General features: G+C 56.5%; 2 protein-coding genes across 5 annotated transcripts; both read left to right on the top strand.

The window, feature by feature from the left end:
* The first annotated feature begins 981 nt into the window (after positions 1-981).
* Positions 982-12365, top strand: EDC4 (enhancer of mRNA decapping 4). 4 transcript variants are annotated; one of them, XM_044761276.2, is made up of 29 exons: positions 982-1279; positions 3698-3854; positions 4258-4369; positions 4671-4770; positions 5031-5220; positions 5329-5476; positions 5566-5670; positions 6000-6109; positions 6203-6286; positions 6380-6475; positions 6574-6676; positions 6794-6974; positions 7069-7141; positions 7248-7339; positions 7420-7607; positions 7699-7826; positions 7904-8072; positions 8411-8844; positions 8930-9034; positions 9120-9272; positions 9358-9394; positions 9528-9705; positions 9817-9972; positions 10079-10194; positions 10293-10458; positions 10546-10732; positions 10822-11041; positions 11426-11589; positions 11735-12365. In XM_044761276.2, exons 1-29 carry the CDS (start codon positions 1195-1197, stop codon positions 11748-11750), a joined length of 4053 nt encoding a protein of 1350 aa, XP_044617211.1. In that variant the 5' UTR covers positions 982-1194; the 3' UTR covers positions 11751-12365. The 4 variants fall into 4 exon arrangements, with proteins under 4 accessions (XP_044617211.1, XP_014683200.1, XP_014683201.1 ...); XM_014827714.3 differs by having other exon boundaries at positions 11832-12365; XM_014827715.3 differs by having other exon boundaries at positions 7919-8072; positions 11832-12365.
* A 278-nt stretch (positions 12366-12643) lies between these two features.
* NRN1L (neuritin 1 like) lies at positions 12644-14243 on the top strand. The gene is made up of 3 exons (XM_044761277.2): positions 12644-12865; positions 13622-13754; positions 13854-14243. The coding sequence occupies exons 1-3, from the start codon at positions 12763-12765 to the stop codon at positions 14137-14139; spliced, it is 522 nt and encodes a 173-aa protein (XP_044617212.2). The 5' UTR covers positions 12644-12762; the 3' UTR covers positions 14140-14243.
* The last annotated feature ends 1886 nt before the right edge of the window (positions 14244-16129 follow it).

Below are 16129 nucleotides of genomic sequence, written 5' to 3' on the forward strand. Positions count from 1 at the left end.
CTTAGCTATTGGGGCAGTTTCTACTCAGTTTCAGAGACAGAGGCCTTGCCCAGTGCAAATCTAGCCCTTTGGCCCTGAGAAGTCTGGTGGTGTAAACCTGGTGGCAAGGTAGCAACTGCAGGCTAGAACCAAACCCAGGACTTGGGCTGGTGCCCTGTTAGGGGTTTTAGGATTGGTGAGGGCACCACAGCTATGCCTGACCTGTACCCCTGCCTTCCCTCCTGCTCTATGAAGGAGGCTGAGGACTTCGGACCCCCACCAGTTGCCTGGCTACGCTGGGCACAGGGCTGGATGATGTGCTGTTTGAGGACAGCATACTCAGGAGATTTCAATGGAACTGATTTCTGGGCTGCTGTGTATTTGGGGGGTAGGGGTAGGGGAGAGAGGCAGATGCCAGCTGCCTCTTAAACCACCCTGTATAAAATCTGCAATACAGCTTCTTCCATGTACTTGTGCCTGAAATGTCTGCAATAAAGAGGTGTTTGTAATCTGGTTTCTTTCTTCCTGCCTGAGGGTGCCAGGCTGATGCAACGGGATGCTGGGGGACATTGGGGGACAATGTGTTGTTTGTAGCGGGACCATCTCTCCTACCCTTGCAATTTCTGGGCCTTATGACTTTGCCAGTTCCCTCAGGTCTTGGGTTATACCGACCCATTTCCCAAAGGGGAAACCGAAGCTTCTGCCAATTCTCCTTGTTCCTGGGGGCTCTGAGGGACTGCAGCCTGGGTGGCTGAGTTGACCCTGTCCTAGGCCCATTATAAGTCCATGCTTTGGGAGTGGACATGTACCGGACAGGATATCCTGAGGCGGGTAGGGCTTTGGGCGGCCCAGTGTGTGGACATTTGCTCTAACTCAACCCCGCGGAACTCCCTCGGACCCGGTTGGCACAGGGGCTGACCGGCCGAGGAAGACCGGCTCCAGGAGAGGCGAGGCGTCCGCCTCCAGACCGGAACCTTTCTTCTTCGCCGGGCGCAGGTTCCGGGAGCCGAGCTCGGACGGGCCGGAAGTGGAGGCGGTTGGTGGGGTTGGCGGGGCTCAGGGACGCAGCGCGGGCGGCGGTTTGCGGGCCGCGGGTGGACCGAGTGTAGTGACCGGCGCCCGGCTGTCTGGCCCCGGCGGGGCTGTGTGAGGCTGGACGGTGCGCGACGACAGGGAAACTAACGCGGCGCTGACGGGGTCCCCGCGGCTGGGCCCATGGCCTCCTCCTGCGCGAGCATCGACATCGAGGACGCCACGCAGCACCTGCGGGACATCCTCAAGCTGGACCGACCCGCTGGGGGTGAGCCGGGACAGTGAGGCTGGGTCCTCAGCGAGCGGGCAGTAGGACGGCGCGGGCCTGGGCAGTCCTCGGGGCCCGCAGGTCCCTCAGGACCGGCTCTGCATCCTCCTGGCTGGTGAGGGCAGACGAAGGTGGAAGGGGTAATTCCCTGTGTGCTCACCGAAGGGCGTAGACCCCCAGGTGCGATCCCTCCCCATCCCGGAGCTGGGCCGTTCTGCCTCGTCCTTCAGCGTCTCAGCTGAAGGTGAGGCCCCTTCTCTGACTCTGCAGGGCGCCCCTGGTGTCCTGGCCCCAATGTCTCTAGTGTTCCTAGGACTGGCCAGGGTTCCCTACCCTTTTGCCATATAGTTCAGAGGCCTGGTCTGGGCTCTGTATGCCAAGTTCTGGGTCTAGACCCAGGCACTGTGCTGAGGAACCACCGATCCCCCTTTGCAACTTGTCCTTCCTTCTGGAATACAGACTCCAGGCCTGCTGTTCTGAAACTGATTTTCAGGAGGAGTGTGACCAGCTCCAATTCCATAATCTTTCTGGGTTTAAGGCAAATCACAGACTGCACAGCTCTGATTGGATTAAGCTACAAACGTCTCAAGCCCTAGTTTATTTCCATTCCATTTAAACTTTACTTGGGCATGCACTAATACCTCAGAGCTGTTCCCTCGAAGAGCCCCCAGGACATCCATTATATTACAAGGTTGTAATATAATGCTGTTGTCATTGAAAGAGAGGAGTGTTTTGATATTGTGATGGGGTTAGGGTCGGTGGGGAGGGGGCTGGGGAGTGCCTGAGAACAGATTCAAGAGAAAGGAGACAATGTTTAGACTAGGTCTTGTAATATGAATAGAGGTTTGGGTGTCAGGAAAGGCATTCTACAAAGAGGAAATAGCACATGTGAAGGTACCAAAGTTTCCTGGCAGGTTCAGGGACCATTGAAAAGTTGTAGTGGTTGAAAGACTGGCTGGTGATGGTGGTGTGGGTGTGCAGTGGCCAGAGCTGATAATTGGTCTTAATTCAGACCCTGCTCTTAAACCTGCTGGGAGACCCAAACTGGCTGCTTTTGGAAGCAGGCACTGGTGTTCACTCTGGGTTGGTTGCTACTCCCTGCTCCCTGAGAAAATCCATCTGCTGCCTGAAACTACTGAGTCCTTTGCCCCAGGCCTTGAGTGTGTGCTCCCTTTTCTCATGAGCTTGGCTTGGGCCTCTTATGGTCATCAGCTGCTCTGCAGACTAGACTCCACAAAGGTTTGGTAGAACCTGGCATGGCCAACCTTGTGCAGCTTGTTTGTTTGTCCTCATGGTAGCCTGCCTGGGAGGGAAAGTGGTCAGCTTACCCCTGAGCAGCTAAGGTGGCTCTGGTCCAAGTGAAGTGGCCTGGAGGCTTTCCTCTTAACTCCTTGTTTATTGATTGGCACTTGATTCCCCTGTTTGCCAAGTAGCTCTTGCTTGTCTCCTGTCACTGGAGGACCATGTCAGACCTCAGCAGTTATGTGACTCGAAACTTGCTATGTTCCTGAATGTGGACCCCTAGTCTCCTTGCCACCTGGGAGTTTTGGAGTGGTGTCTGAGCCTCTAAGGATGCTTGAAACTCAGTCAATGGCAAACAACTAAAGTACTGTCTTTCCTGGCTCTGCACCCTACCCCAACTCCTCCTCTTTATTTCTCTCCTCTTTATCCAGCTCCTTCATGTCCATTTCTCCTGAGTTTTCCTGCCCAAGGTGGCTTCTTCTGAGCCATTTCTGTGTGGGGCAGGCTCCTTCCTTTCTTGCTCCCACATCTTACCAGTGTCCTTCCATTCCTTAGGAGCCCATTCTCTCTTCTCCAACCCCTGCCACTCCCTTGGTCTAGGCCCCGGTATCTCTCACCTAGATTCTCAACTATCCTACATGCTGCCTTAGAGCAGTCAATCCTCTGGGCAGAGCAGTCCCTATCACCTTCTCATTTAGAATTCTTTTGTGGCTCTCATTGCCACAGGGAGAATCTTAGCACCCGAGCCCCATGCCTAAAACCTCTACAGCCTTGTTTTCCCTCCATCCTTCCCATGTTTATGTATTCTGGCCACACTGGCTGTGATGGTGCCTCCTCTAAGAAATCTGTCCTAATTCTTCCCATTCTCTCCCTCAAGTAAACAGGGTTCCTCTGTACTGACCTGAGCCTGAGTATTAATTGGTCTCAGAGGATCCTTGATGGCTTGTCTCCCTCCCCCAGGTAGAAGAGCCTTGTGTTCATCTTTGGTCTTGGCATATACTGGGTTTACCATTAGTGTTTCTGGAGAGATGAACAAAGGGCCCTCCTCCCCACTGACATACTGCGCTCAGTTGAATGTTCCTAGAGCACCCCATGGTTCTTGAATGAAGCTCTGCAGGAGGACAGGCCAGTGGGCAGGCAGAACAACCTCATCACTGTGGCCCTTTCTGTCCCCAGGCCCCAGTGCAGAGAGCCAGCGGCCATCTAATGCCTACAATGGGGACCTCAACGGGCTCCTGGTCCCAGACCCCCTCTGCTCAGGTGATGGTACTTCAACAAACAAGCCTGGTCTCCGGGCCATGCCACCTATTAATCTGCAGGAAAAGCAGGTCATGTGAGTGTCTGGGAGATGTCAGTGATGATGATGGGGTCTTTGGGGCATCTGCTAGCTGAAGGCAGGAGATGGGGGAGAGAGGGGCCTCTGCTGCTTCCCCACTAGATGACCTGGGGTGGAGCACAACCACATTGAGTTTGCACTAGGATGAGGGGCAAGGACATGCTCAGGAGTTTGGCCCGGATCTGAAGTTTGGGCTCCTGGTTTAGCATGGAAGTAAGCCTATTCACAAGGAGGGAGGTAAGCAAGGGGAGCTGTGGGTTTGGGGACCAATGGACCAGGCAGAGCTGGCCATCTGGGATGTGACAGCTTCACCAGAGTAGCTGTATTCTCTTCTCCTCCCAACCCTGCCCGTTGAGACTTTGGGTGAACAAGAGTCAAGCTTGTGTACCCCTCCCCCTAGCTGCCTTTCAGGAGACGACAGCTCTACCTGCATCGGGATTTTGGCCAAGGAGGTGGAGATTGTGGCCAGCAGTGACTCTAGCATCTCTAGCAAGGCACGGGGGAGCAACAAGGTGGGCACCAGGATGTTGTGGCATGTATGGTGGATGGGGGCACACTCAGCCTCTCCCTCTCCCCTCCCATGCTGCCAGTTCCTATGGGGACCATTTGATAGACAGGTAGTGTGCCTCAGTCTCAGGAAGCCAGGGTTGGCTGTCAAGTCTCAGTGGGAGCCTGGTCCCAAGAGTTGTGAATGGGTAGCTGGGCTCACACATGTGGCCTCTGCTGTTCCCAGGGAGGCTGGGGGCCACCTAGGCTCCAGGAAAGCTGTCCCAGCCCTCAGCTTCTATGACCTTCCTCACCCTTGCTTCCCAGGTGAAAATCCAGCCTGTTGCCAAGTATGACTGGGAGCAGAAATACTACTATGGCAACCTGATTGCTGTGTCCAATTCTTTCTTGGCCTATGCCATTCGGGGTGAGTATGGCAGGAGGGAGGAGGGAGATGTGCTAGAAGTCTGAGAGATGCAGATCCAGTGTCAGGCCACTCAGCCCACTCAGAGCTTATGGGTATAATGGAAGACTTGTCTGTGCTGTCTCACCTCTGCCAAACCTTGGGGGCCAAGTGGGAAAACTGAGCTGGAAACTCTAGTGGTATCAGACAGGCAAGTGCAGGGCTTCTCTGCTTCTTCCTCATCCTGGATATTCACTCATGGCCTACCGCTCTCCTGATTCCAGCTGCCAACAATGGCTCAGCAATGGTGCGGGTGATCAGTGTCAGCACTTCAGAGCGGACCCTGCTCAAGGGCTTCACAGGCAGTGTAGCTGATCTCGCCTTTGCACACCTCAACTCCCCACAGCTGGCCTGCCTGGATGAGGCAGGCAACCTGTTTGTGTGGCGCTTGGCTCTGGTTAATGGCAAAATTCAGTATCCTTTCCCGTAGGGTGGGATGGGAGACTGATGAAAGGTGGGCAGAGCTCAGGCTGCCAGACACACGTCATCATCCACCTGTCTAGCCCTTAACGCCCTGCTCAGAGAAGAGATTTTGGTCCATATCCGGCAGCCAGAGGGCACACCACTGAACCACTTCCGTAGGATCATCTGGTGCCCCTTCATCCTCGAGGAGAGTGAGGACTGCTGTGAGGAGGGCAGCCCAACAGTGGCCCTCTTGCATGAGGACCGGGTGAGCGGGCTGGTCCTGGGGGGAGAGGAGAGGACAGAACAACCGTGGTGTGGGCATGGGCTGAATACTCACCTCCCTGTACCCTCCAGGCTGAGGTGTGGGACCTGGACATGCTGCGCTCCAGTCACAACACCTGGCCTGTGGATGTCAGCCAGATCAAGCAGGGCTTCATCGTGGTAAAAGGCCATAGCACGGTAAGCCCACAACTGATTGCCTCCCCTGCCTTCCCCTCTTCTTTATGTCCCACATCTATTCCCTGTACCCGTAGTTGCCCAGGCAGCTTTACTGGCACTCTGCCCATGGGGACTCTGAGCACAAAGTGACCCTCACCTGTGCACCTCACACCTAACCGGGCTGCACCTCCCGGATCTCGTCGTCTCTACGACCACCCATTCATTCATTCTTTCACACAAGAGTGTGGATTCACTGTTGGTCAGCCCAGCTTACTACCAACCCCATCTGAGAAGGGCTAGCTCCTACCTCTAGTCAAGTGGCAAAACAAGGCTCTTTGGTTTCTTCCCAGCGCCTAAGTGAAGGAGCCCTCTCCCCTGATGGGACTGTCCTAGCTACCGCAAGCCATGATGGTTTTGTCAAGTTCTGGCAGATCTACATTGAGGGCCAGGATGAGCCAAGGTAAGCCAGGGCCTGAGAGACTGGGACACATTCCCCACCCGCCAGATAAGGGACCAGATCACCCACTCAGGCCCCTCATCTGCCTGCCTGCAGGTGTCTGCATGAGTGGAAGCCACATGATGGGCGACCCCTCTCCTGCCTCCTGTTCTGTGACAACCACAAGAAACAGGACCCTGAGTGAGTGAGTGGGCAGGCAGGCAGGTGGTGGGCTGGATCTTGGGTTCCCAGCAGGGGACCCAGCCAGCCACTCAGTGCCTTACTGCTTTGCAGGGTCCCTTTCTGGAGGTTCCTCATTACTGGCGCTGACCAGAATCGGGAGCTAAAGATGTGGTGCACAGTATCCTGGACCTGCCTGCAGACCATTCGGTAGGCAGGGGTGAGGGGGCTGGGAAGGAGTGGCAGGGTTGGGGATGTGGATGCTTTTCACCCTCTCAGTGTCATTCATCCTGCCTTGCGGCCCCTAGCTTCTCCCCGGATATCTTCAGCTCAGTGAATGTGCCCCCCAGCCTCAAGGTTTGCCTGGATCTCTCAGCAGAATACTTGATTCTCAGCGATGTGCAACGGAAGGTAGGCTGCAGGGGGGCACCCTGGGCAGAGCTGGTATCATCAGGGAGGGCAGGGTGTGTGGCACATCCATAGCCCTCACAGCCTCTGAGCTTAGCTGTGAATGCACTGCCTGTGCAGGTCCTCTATGTGATGGAGCTGCTGCAGAACCAGGAGGAGGGCCGTGCCTGCTTCAGCTCCATCTCTGAGTTCTTGCTCACCCACCCTGTGCTGAGCTTCGGTATCCAGGTTGTGAGTCGCTGCCGGCTGCGGCACACTGAGGTGCTGCCTGCTGAGGAGGAGAATGACAGCCTAGGGGCTGGTGAGCTGCTCAGGGTTGGGGATATATGTTCATATGTAGGGGAGTGCTGAGGCACAGAGGGCCAGGGGCTTAGTTGTCCACACTATCCTTGCAGATGGGACCCACGGAGCCAGTGCCATGGAGTCTGCAGCTGGTGTGCTCATCAAGCTTTTTTGTGTGCATACTAAGTGAGTGTACTGGGGAGATCCATCTGTGCCCTCTCTGTGCCCCTCCCCACTGTACTGACTCTAGCCCCTTGGAGCCCTCTCCTATTCTCCCCTTATCTTCCTGTAGGGCATTGCAGGATGTGCAGATCCGTTTCCAGCCACAGCTGAACCCTGATGTGGTGGCCCCACTCCCCACCCACCCTGCCCATGAGGACTTTGGTGAGTGAGAGGTGAGAGGGAAGTAGGTTAAACTGACTGAGGTCTGAGATGTGACTCAAATGGCAACTTTTTCCCCGTAGCATTTGGAGAGTCTCGGCCTGAACTGGGCTCCGAGAGCCTGGCTTCAGCTGCTCATGGCTCCCAGCCTGACCTCCGACGCATTGTGGAGCTGCCTGCACCTGCTGACTTCCTCAGTCTGAGCAGTGAGACCAAGCCCAAGCTGATGACACCTGACGCCTTCATGACACCTAGCGCCTCCCTGCAGCAGGTGTGCTGGGGGAGGGGTGTGAGGCTCAGGGCAGGGGGCCTGGGAATGCCCCACCCACAGGCCAAAGCCCTCATTCTCTGCATCTCCCCAGATCACTGCATCCCCCAGTAGTAGTAGCAGCAGCAGCAGCAGCAGCAGCAGCAGCAGCAGCAGCAGCTCCTCTCTTACAGCTGTGTCTGCCATGAGCAGTACCTCAGCTGTGGACCCCTCCTTGCCCAGGTGAAGTGAGGGTCAGAGTTGGGGGATGGCAGCGGCTGGTTCCAAGTGATGCCAAGCTTTGGGTGCTTACTCCTCAGCCTTCCTGCCACCAGGCCACCTGAGGAGCTGACCTTGAGCCCCAAGCTGCAGCTGGATGGCAGTCTGACAGTGAGCAGCAGCAGTAGCCTGCAGGCAAGCCCACGCAGCCTCCTGCCCGGCCTGATCCCAGGTCCAGCTGACAAATTGACTTCCAAAGGACCTGGGCAGGTGTGTGTATAGGTGTGTGTGAAGTGCAGAGTAGCAGGTATATGGCAGCAGGAAGGTTGGCAGCAGTTTCCTCCCATAGCACCCTGTCTGCTGGTCCTGCTCTGCCTCAGGTGGTCCATGTTTCCCCTGAGGTCATCTCATCCTCCCATCTTCCCTGGAAGGCAGCTTCTCAGCCTCTCCATCCCCACTTCCTCTCCTCTTGGGCTGTGGCCATTTTTTACCTGCATCCTTCTTCCCTACTGTCCCATCTCTCATCACTACAAACACCAGTGCCTCATCTCTGTGCTTCCCCTACCCTGCTTCCTACTACCTAAGTCCCCATCTTTGGCCTACCTCAGGTGCCTGCTGCTGCTGCTGCACTATCCCTGGAGCTGCAGGAAGTGGAGCCCCTGGGGCTAACCCAGGCTTCCCCTAGCCGCACTCGCTCGCCGGATGTTATCTCCTCAGCTTCGACTGCCCTGTCCCAGGACATCCCTGAGATTGCATCTGAGGCCCTGTCCCGTGGCTTTGGCTCCTCTGCTCCTGAGGGCCTTGAGCCAGACAGTATGGCTTCAGCTGCCTCAGCACTGCACCTGCTGTCCCCACGGCCCCGACCAGGGCCTGAGCTTGGCTCCCAGCTTGGCCTAGATGGAAGCCCTGGGGATGGGGATCGGCATAGTACCCCTTCACTCCTGGAGGCGGCCTTGACCCAGGAGGCCACAGCCCCTGACAGTCAGGTCTGGCCTACAGCACCAGACATTACTCGTGAGACCTGCAGCAGCCTGGCAGAGAGGTGAGGAGCTTGGGAGGGGGAAAGTGTGCTCATGGTAGGGACTTCAGATAGAGTCATCCACTGCTGAGTCAGCCTGTCTCCCCAGCCCCAGGAATGGCCTCCAGGAAAAGCACAAGAGCCTGGCCTTCCACCGACCACCTTATCACCTGCTGCAGCAACATGACAGCCAGGACGTCAGCGCTGAGCAAAGGTGGGTGCCACCCCACACTGTTCCTCTCACGAGGGTGGGCCAGCAAGTGAGTAGGCACTTATTCCTCTACTTCCCCTTCCCACAGTGACCACGACGATGAGGTAGCCAGCCTTGCCTCTGCTGCAGGGGGCTTTGGCACCAAAGTCCCCACTCCACGGCTGCCTGCCAAGGACTGGAAGACCAAGGGATCCCCTCGGGCCTCACCCAAGCTCAAGAGGAAGGGCAAGAAGGATGATGGGTAGGGGGGTGCTGAGGCTGGGGGGGCGGGGTGGTCCCCAGCCTGCCTGCCTGACATGGCCTGAGGTGCTTCTCACCTATGGCAGGGATTCAGCCATGGGATCTCGGCTCATGGAGCACCAGGTAAGTAAGCAAACACCCTTTCTATTTCTGGGACTCCTCCCTGTAAGGTGGAGAAGGGCTCTGGGCCATTCCCTGGTCTGGTGTGTGGGGATGGGTGGAGCAGGCATCATGTGACTGTTAGTGCTACTGGCAGGTGGCAGAGCTTCCTGAGGACTGGCCAGCATTAATTTGGCAACAGCAGAGAGAGCTGGCAGAGCTGCGGCACAGCCAAGAAGAGCTGCTGCAGCGTCTGTGCACCCAACTTGAGGGCCTGCAGAGCACTGTCATGGGCCATGTAGAACGTGCTCTAGAGTCACGACACGAGCAGGAGCGTATCCTTGTGGGTGGTGGCACAGCATGGCGTAGTGGTAGGGGAAGCCACAGCATTCTTGGCCCAGGAAGGGACATGGGATCTCCAGGCCTATTCCTTAGCTACAATGCAGAGCGGCGGCTGGAGCGGGCATTGGCTGAGGGGCAGCAGCGGGGTGGGCAGCTGCAGGAGCAGCTGACACAACAGCTGTCCCAGGCACTGTCTTCAGCTATGGCTGGGCGGTTGGAGCGGAGCATACGAGATGAGATCAAGAAGACGGTACCTCCGTGTGAGTTTTATATGGAGACTTCTTCTGGGAGGACAAGGTGGGAGTGGGGAGGTAACCTGTCAAGTTACCTCTCATGGCTCCACCTCTCCTTCCTCACCTGTCCCAGGTGTCTCTAGGAGTCTGGAGCCCGTGGCAGGCCAACTGAGCAACTCAGTGGCCACCAAGCTCACAGCCGTGGAGGGTAGCATGAAAGAGAATATCTCCAAGCTGCTAAAGTCCAAGGTGCTATTGGGCCCAAGATGAGGGAGGTTGGTGGTTGGTGGGCCTGGTCAGGCCAGCTGGGCTCAGGCTTTCAACTCGGCCCCTCCCTCTACCCCCAGAACTTGACTGATGCCATTGCCCGAGCAGCTGCAGACACATTACAGGGGCCAATGCAGGCTGCCTACCGTGAAGCCTTCCAGAGTGTGGTGCTGCCTGCCTTTGAGAAGAGCTGCCAGGCCATGTTCCAACAGATCAATGATAGCTTCCGACTGGGCACACAGGAATGTGAGTGGAGTCGTATGTCCCACTGTGAGAGGAGCTGTCCCCTTTTCCCTCACTATCCCTCTCATGGCTCCCATGATCACCTCTCAGACTTGCAGCAGCTAGAGAGCCACATGAAGAGCCGGAAGGCACGAGAGCAGGAGGCGCGGGAGCCTGTGTTGGCTCAGCTAAGGGGCCTGGTCAGCACACTGCAAGGTGCCACTGAGCAGATGGCAGCCACTGTGTCCAGCAGTGTTCGGGCTGAGGTGCAGCACCAGTTGCATTTGGCTGTGGGCAGGTATGTGGGCAGGGCACTGGGCAAGGTGTGGGTTTGGAAAGGGCCAGACCAGACTCTGTTTACGTCATCTCTCTCACTTCCCTTTGCAGCCTGCAGGAGTCAATTTTAGCACAAGTCCAACGCATTGTTAAGGGTGAGGTGAGTGTAGCACTCAAGGAGCAGCAGGCTGCCGTCACCTCTAGCATCATGCAGGCCATGCGCTCAGCAGCTGGCACTCCTGTCCCTGCTGCCCACCTCGACTGCCAGGCCCAGCAAGCCCATATTCTGCAGCTGCTGCAGCAGGGCCACCTCAATCAGGCCTTCCAGCAGGTATGTGAGGCATTAGGCCCAGGTAAGGGTCAGATGTCTCCTGACAAGGCCCACACACTGTTCCACATGGGTACATTCCACTCTACCCATCAGGCTCTGCGCAGTCTGGCACTAGTGGAGAGTTCTTAGTTCTCTTTGGCCTCCAGGCCATTTCCCCTGCTTTTCCCTTTCCCTGGACCCCTTTCTTCCTCCCTCAACCCTCCTTGCTTCATGACCATCCTCAGGAAATGTTTCTTGATCCCCTAGAGTAGTAACACAACCCTACAGTGCTCTCTCTGGACCCCTTAGTACCTTACTCTGTGGTCATCCCCTCTCAGGCCACACAGCCCAGACAAGCAGCCATTCTATCCTGACATTAGCTATAAAATGCTATTCTCTACCCAGGCCCTGACAGCTGCTGACCTGAACCTGGTGCTTTACGTGTGTGAAACTGTGGATCCAGGCCAGGTTTTTGGGCAGCCACCCTGCCCACTCTCCCAGCCCGTGCTCCTTTCTCTCATCCAGCAGCTGGCCTCTGACCTTGGCACTCGAACTGACCTCAAGCTCAGGTGAGTAGGCATAGGCAGGGACCAGGAGGCCAGGACACAGGACGGGGTGAAGGTGGGGGAGCAGTTCAAAGCAGAGACTTCCACTCCTGCCTGACTCACTTCCCTAGTTTACCCTACCAATCCCCTCTGCCCCCACCCATCGCAGGCTTGGCCTCCCTTGACCCTCTGGGCTTCAGTGCCACCAGGGGGCGCTCCCGTCCTCTGGAACCCACCAGTAGCGTGTCCCTTTCCTGCACCTGCAGCTACCTGGAAGAGGCTGTGATGCACCTGGACCACAGCGACCCCATCACTCGGGACCACATGGGCTCCGTCATGGCCCAGGTGCGCCAGAAGCTCTTCCAGTTTCTGCAGGCTGAGCCACACAACTCACTTGGCAAAGCGGCCCGGCGTCTCAGCCTCATGCTGCATGGCCTTGTGACCCCCAGCCTCCCTTAGCTAAGCCTGCCTTTCCCAGAGGTGGGATGGCACTGGAGGCCAGCAGACAGGCTTAGGCCAAAGCGGGGTCATGTCTGCCTTTTACCTGCTCAGGCTCCGACCTCTGGGATATTTGAGGGGGGCAGCATTGGCTGTGGTCTACAGGTTGTGGTAGCCAGCAGGCTTAGGCTGGGCCCAGGGTGGGTATTGTGCCTTCTTGGGTTCTGCCATGCCTGGAGCATGACCCTGAGATTGTGACACCACTTGAGGTTGAATTTTCCATGTTCCTTTTTACCTCCAATTTGGATCTTTTTGTTTTTGAAAAACATTGAGAAATTCAATTAAATGCTTTTGGAATAAAATCGAGTAAATGTGTGCTTTTGGTGTGTCTTTGGTGTGACTTTAATTGCTCTCTGTTCCCTGCCTCCTCTCTTCTCCCTGTGTGGAGCTCTGTCTAGGCCAACCTGCCCCAGGGGCCTGGACACCCACCCTCATCTGCACAACTGCCTTCCCAGATCTCTCCTCTCCATTTTCTCGGGCAAGGGCCGTGGGGGTCAGCTCGTCATTGCTGGCTGCCCTGGGCTCTTCTTTCTGGGGTCCCTCCACTCTCTTGCCAATCTGGGTATTGGGGGCGGGGCCAAGGGCTTGCTTTGAAGCCCCGCCTCGGGCTTCTATCCAATCACAGCCCCTCCTTCTGGAGGCTGGGCCGAAGGGTTACACTCCAAGCTGCGAGCTCTGGCACTAGGCTCTCAGCTGGAGATGATGTGCTGCTGCTGCTGCTGCTGCTGCTGCTGTCGCCACCACCAGCAACCGCCCCGTGTGCTGGGGCTGTTGCTGCTGCTGCTGCTGCCGCCACCACTCGGTGAGTAGAGGTGTGCTGAATCTGGCCCGGGCTGCACACCCTCTCGCCAGACTGGGTATACAACGTTGGGAGCTGAGGCACAGCCTTCCTGAGTGCTGGGAGCCAGGGTAAAGAGAAGGTACCAGGCCTCCAGGGAGGGGTTAATGTGTGCCAGTGACTTAAGGATGGTAAGTGAGGGGGGCATGAACTGAGCCCTAGTTGCGGGGGAATGACCCTGAAATTCTGCAGCCCCCATTCTGATAAAGGGAGATGTGCCCCCTCGCTGGACTCCTAGACCAGCTGTGGGATCCCCGAGGTCCTCTGTTAGGATCTGGCCTGGATCTCGACCCCGTCTATTCTGCCCTATTCATCCCAAAACACCTTTCTTTAGGAAGGGGATAGGAAGGCCAAGCAAAGCTTGTGCAGGCTGCAGAGAGACTGGAGATGCCAGGGGCCCCGTGGCCCCAGACCCTGCCTCTGCTTCACCGTATCCTGACTCCTTCACTTGGACCTTCCCTACCTGGGGCTCCAGAAGCTGGGAGAAAGAGTGCATCCCTGGGAGTGACACTCCCACCCCCCAACCCCTGCACGTATCATGTTGGGGGCCCTCCTAGAAGGGAGCTGAAGCAGGTGATCCCCAGACATGCCCCTTAATTCCCTGGGGTGCCACTTTCACGCTGAGTCATGTCCCCAGAGCGCACCCAGGTAAAGAAGCCCCTGGGGTTTGGGGGGTGGACCCAGCTCATCCAATCAACCATTCTCCATCCCCACCCCCAGACCTTGTATCTCCCCTGGCAGCAGCCACAGCGGGCCCAGGCCGCTGTGACACCATATACCAGGGCTTTGCCGAGTGTCTCATCCGCTTAGGGGACGGCATGGGCCACGGAGGCAAGTTGGAGACCGTCTGCAGGTATGGGCAGGTTACAGGTGCCAGGGACCTTAACCTCTTCCTTCCCATTCCAAAGCCTCGTCACCCCACCTAATTCCCCTAACCCTACGCCCTTAACAGATCTTGGAATGACTTCCACACCTGCGCCTGGAGAGTCCTGTCGGCCTGTCCGGAGGAGGCAGCTGCTGTGTGGGAGTCGCTACAGCAAGAAGCTCGCCGGGCCCCGAACCCAGATAACTTGCATGCTCTGTGCGGTGCCCCTGTGCATGTCCAGGAGCGTGGCGTGGGCCCAGAGACCAACCAGGAGACACTGCGGGCCACAGCACCCGTGCCCACCCCGACGCCCACCCCCGCGCTCTTGGCCACTGCTCTGGCGCTCACCTGCCTCTTGGGGTCTCTGGCCTAGCCAGCGGGTTGGGTAGCTGCGCGTCTGCCTCCAGCCCTGCTCTGGCAGTTACCGTCGGGGCTCTGCGGAGCGTGCTCAGCTTTCATTAAAGGTATTTATATTTGTGCTAAGCTCCTTCTTTTCTTCCTGTGGCCCCTTGGCTGGGGTGGAGGCCTCCAAAAGCTGATCCCCAAGACAGGATGTGCGGGGCTGAAGTCCGCCCCAAAGGACTCAATCTTTCTCCTTACAAACACTCATTTCCCAGGGGTGGCGCTGAGCTTTCCATTGCGTTCAGGTCCTGAGATCTGCTAGAATACACAGCTTTTCTCTGTCCTCCCGGGCTGACACTCCTAGCCCTGCCTGCTCCTCCTATCTTGGTCCATACGGGCTCTGTGAGGTGGTGGTGCATTGTGCTCCCACCACCCAGCCAGTCCGCCCCCATCCCCAGGTTCTTCCAGCTTCCAGGCTCCTGACCATCTCACCTCCTCCTTCCTCTGCTGTACTACCACCTTAGCCTTCAAGACACAGCTCAAACTAAGTGCTCTGTCCTCTCCCTCTCTGGTCCATCTGAGGGGAGCCTGTTGCAGAAGGTGGGGAGCTTCTACTGGAGGGGAGTCTAAATTCAGGTTCCTGAGGTGACCTGGAGCTGCAGAAACTGGGCTCACAATGAGGGTTCCTCTGGCCTCTGCTCTTCACAAGCTTGTTCTTTGAAAAGAGGTGTGCAGTGTGGAGTCAAAACAATCCCAGAAGGTGTTCTGGAAGCCTGGAATGAGTCTGTGGTGTGAGGAGCCCCTGCTCATCCTGAAGGAGAGGAAGAGCAAGAACCAGCATGGGCAGAATCCTGAGGGAAGGAGGAGGCCTGAGAGAGGATGAGATCCTCTTTTGACCTGTCTTCTACCACCACCACAAGGACCGTGTTCCAAGCCACCACTCCACAACTTGTGTGGGCACTGCCACAGCCTCTTCACCGGCTTCTACTCTCACTTCCTCCACTTTATTCTCCATTTTCTAAATTGAAAAACTGCTCTTGGTGTTAAGCTCCTTCTCATTGTCTACAAGGCCCTACATAAGCCAGGCCTGCCCACAGTTTATTCAGTCCAGTCCTGCAACTCACCTCCATAGCAGCACAGAGGAGTGACCTATCTCCCCAAGTAGGTCCTTGGAGTCAGGGGAGCCTTCAGAGAAGGAGAGTGGTGTGGTAGGGGGTGATAGAGGTAAGGATGAGAAACTTATAAGTGGTGGAGGAGAGGTGGGGCTGAGTTGGAAATGGCTTTACAAGAGGGGCCCAAAGGAATCAGTTGGGAGGGAGGGTTGGGTGGGAGTCCAATAGCTAGGCAGGCCAGGTTGACACTAAAGCTCATGCTGGGAAGCTGCTGCCCGTAAGACAGAATGAGGCCTGATAGGACCCTTGCTTAGGCTCCAGAGGCCTCCACCCACATGTGTAGGAGCCCTGCTTCATCCATGCTTCCCAAATACCCTCCCATTCTGGTTAGCTCAGATGCCTCAGTTAACTCCTGTTCTGCCCTATCTTTGCTCCTGTGCTTCCTTCACTTGTACTTTTATCCCCACTTCTCTCTGCCAATCAGTGATTACTCATCTTCTCACATCACTGAAAGAGAAAATTCAGGAAAAAACCCTCCTAGACCTGCCCCCCTTTGACCAGCAGAATTTTCCAGAAGGAAAGGCAAGCCTTTTATTCCTCTGGGTCTTTGTACATCTATTCGCTGTGCTCAGAGTACCCTTCCTTAATTCCTCCTGGTGAGCTCCTACTTCTTGTTCAGTGTCACCTCCTCCAGGAAATATTCCCTAACCTGACTCCAAGCTGAATCAGAAGCCTCCTACAGGTCCCACAGCTCCTGGGCTCCTTCTGTCTCAATACTGATAGCACTGGCTTGTTACTTTCTGGGTCTGAGTCAGAATTCCCCACTGTGAACTCTCTAAAGGGCCTCTTTGTGTCTCTAGTACCCAACCTTGGGCTGGGTATAAAGAGTACACTTGTGGGAGTGTGTGG

This window comes from Equus asinus, chromosome 28 (assembly GCF_041296235.1).
Source record: "Equus asinus isolate D_3611 breed Donkey chromosome 28, EquAss-T2T_v2, whole genome shotgun sequence".
NCBI lineage: Eukaryota > Metazoa > Chordata > Mammalia > Perissodactyla > Equidae > Equus > Equus asinus.

What these genes read in the sequence shown, in the direction of transcription:
- EDC4 (XM_070500285.1), top strand. Translation starts at nt 1,195, where the DNA reads ATGGCCTCCTCCTGCGCGAGCATCGACATCGAGGACGCCACGCAGCAC. An exon ending in TGCAGCAGCCTGGCAGAGAG is followed by an intron (nt 8,845 to 8,929) that starts GTGAGGAGCTTG and finishes CTGTCTCCCCAG; the next exon opens with CCCCAGGAATGGCCTCCAGG. An exon ending in GACGTCAGCGCTGAGCAAAG is followed by an intron (nt 9,035 to 9,119) that starts GTGGGTGCCACC and finishes CCCTTCCCACAG; the next exon opens with TGACCACGACGATGAGGTAG.
- NRN1L (XM_044761277.2), top strand. Translation starts at nt 12,763, where the DNA reads ATGATGTGCTGCTGCTGCTGCTGCTGCTGCTGCTGTCGCCACCACCAG. An exon ending in GCTGCTGCCGCCACCACTCG is followed by an intron (nt 12,866 to 13,621) that starts GTGAGTAGAGGT and finishes CCCCACCCCCAG; the next exon opens with ACCTTGTATCTCCCCTGGCA. An exon ending in AAGTTGGAGACCGTCTGCAG is followed by an intron (nt 13,755 to 13,853) that starts GTATGGGCAGGT and finishes CGCCCTTAACAG; the next exon opens with ATCTTGGAATGACTTCCACA.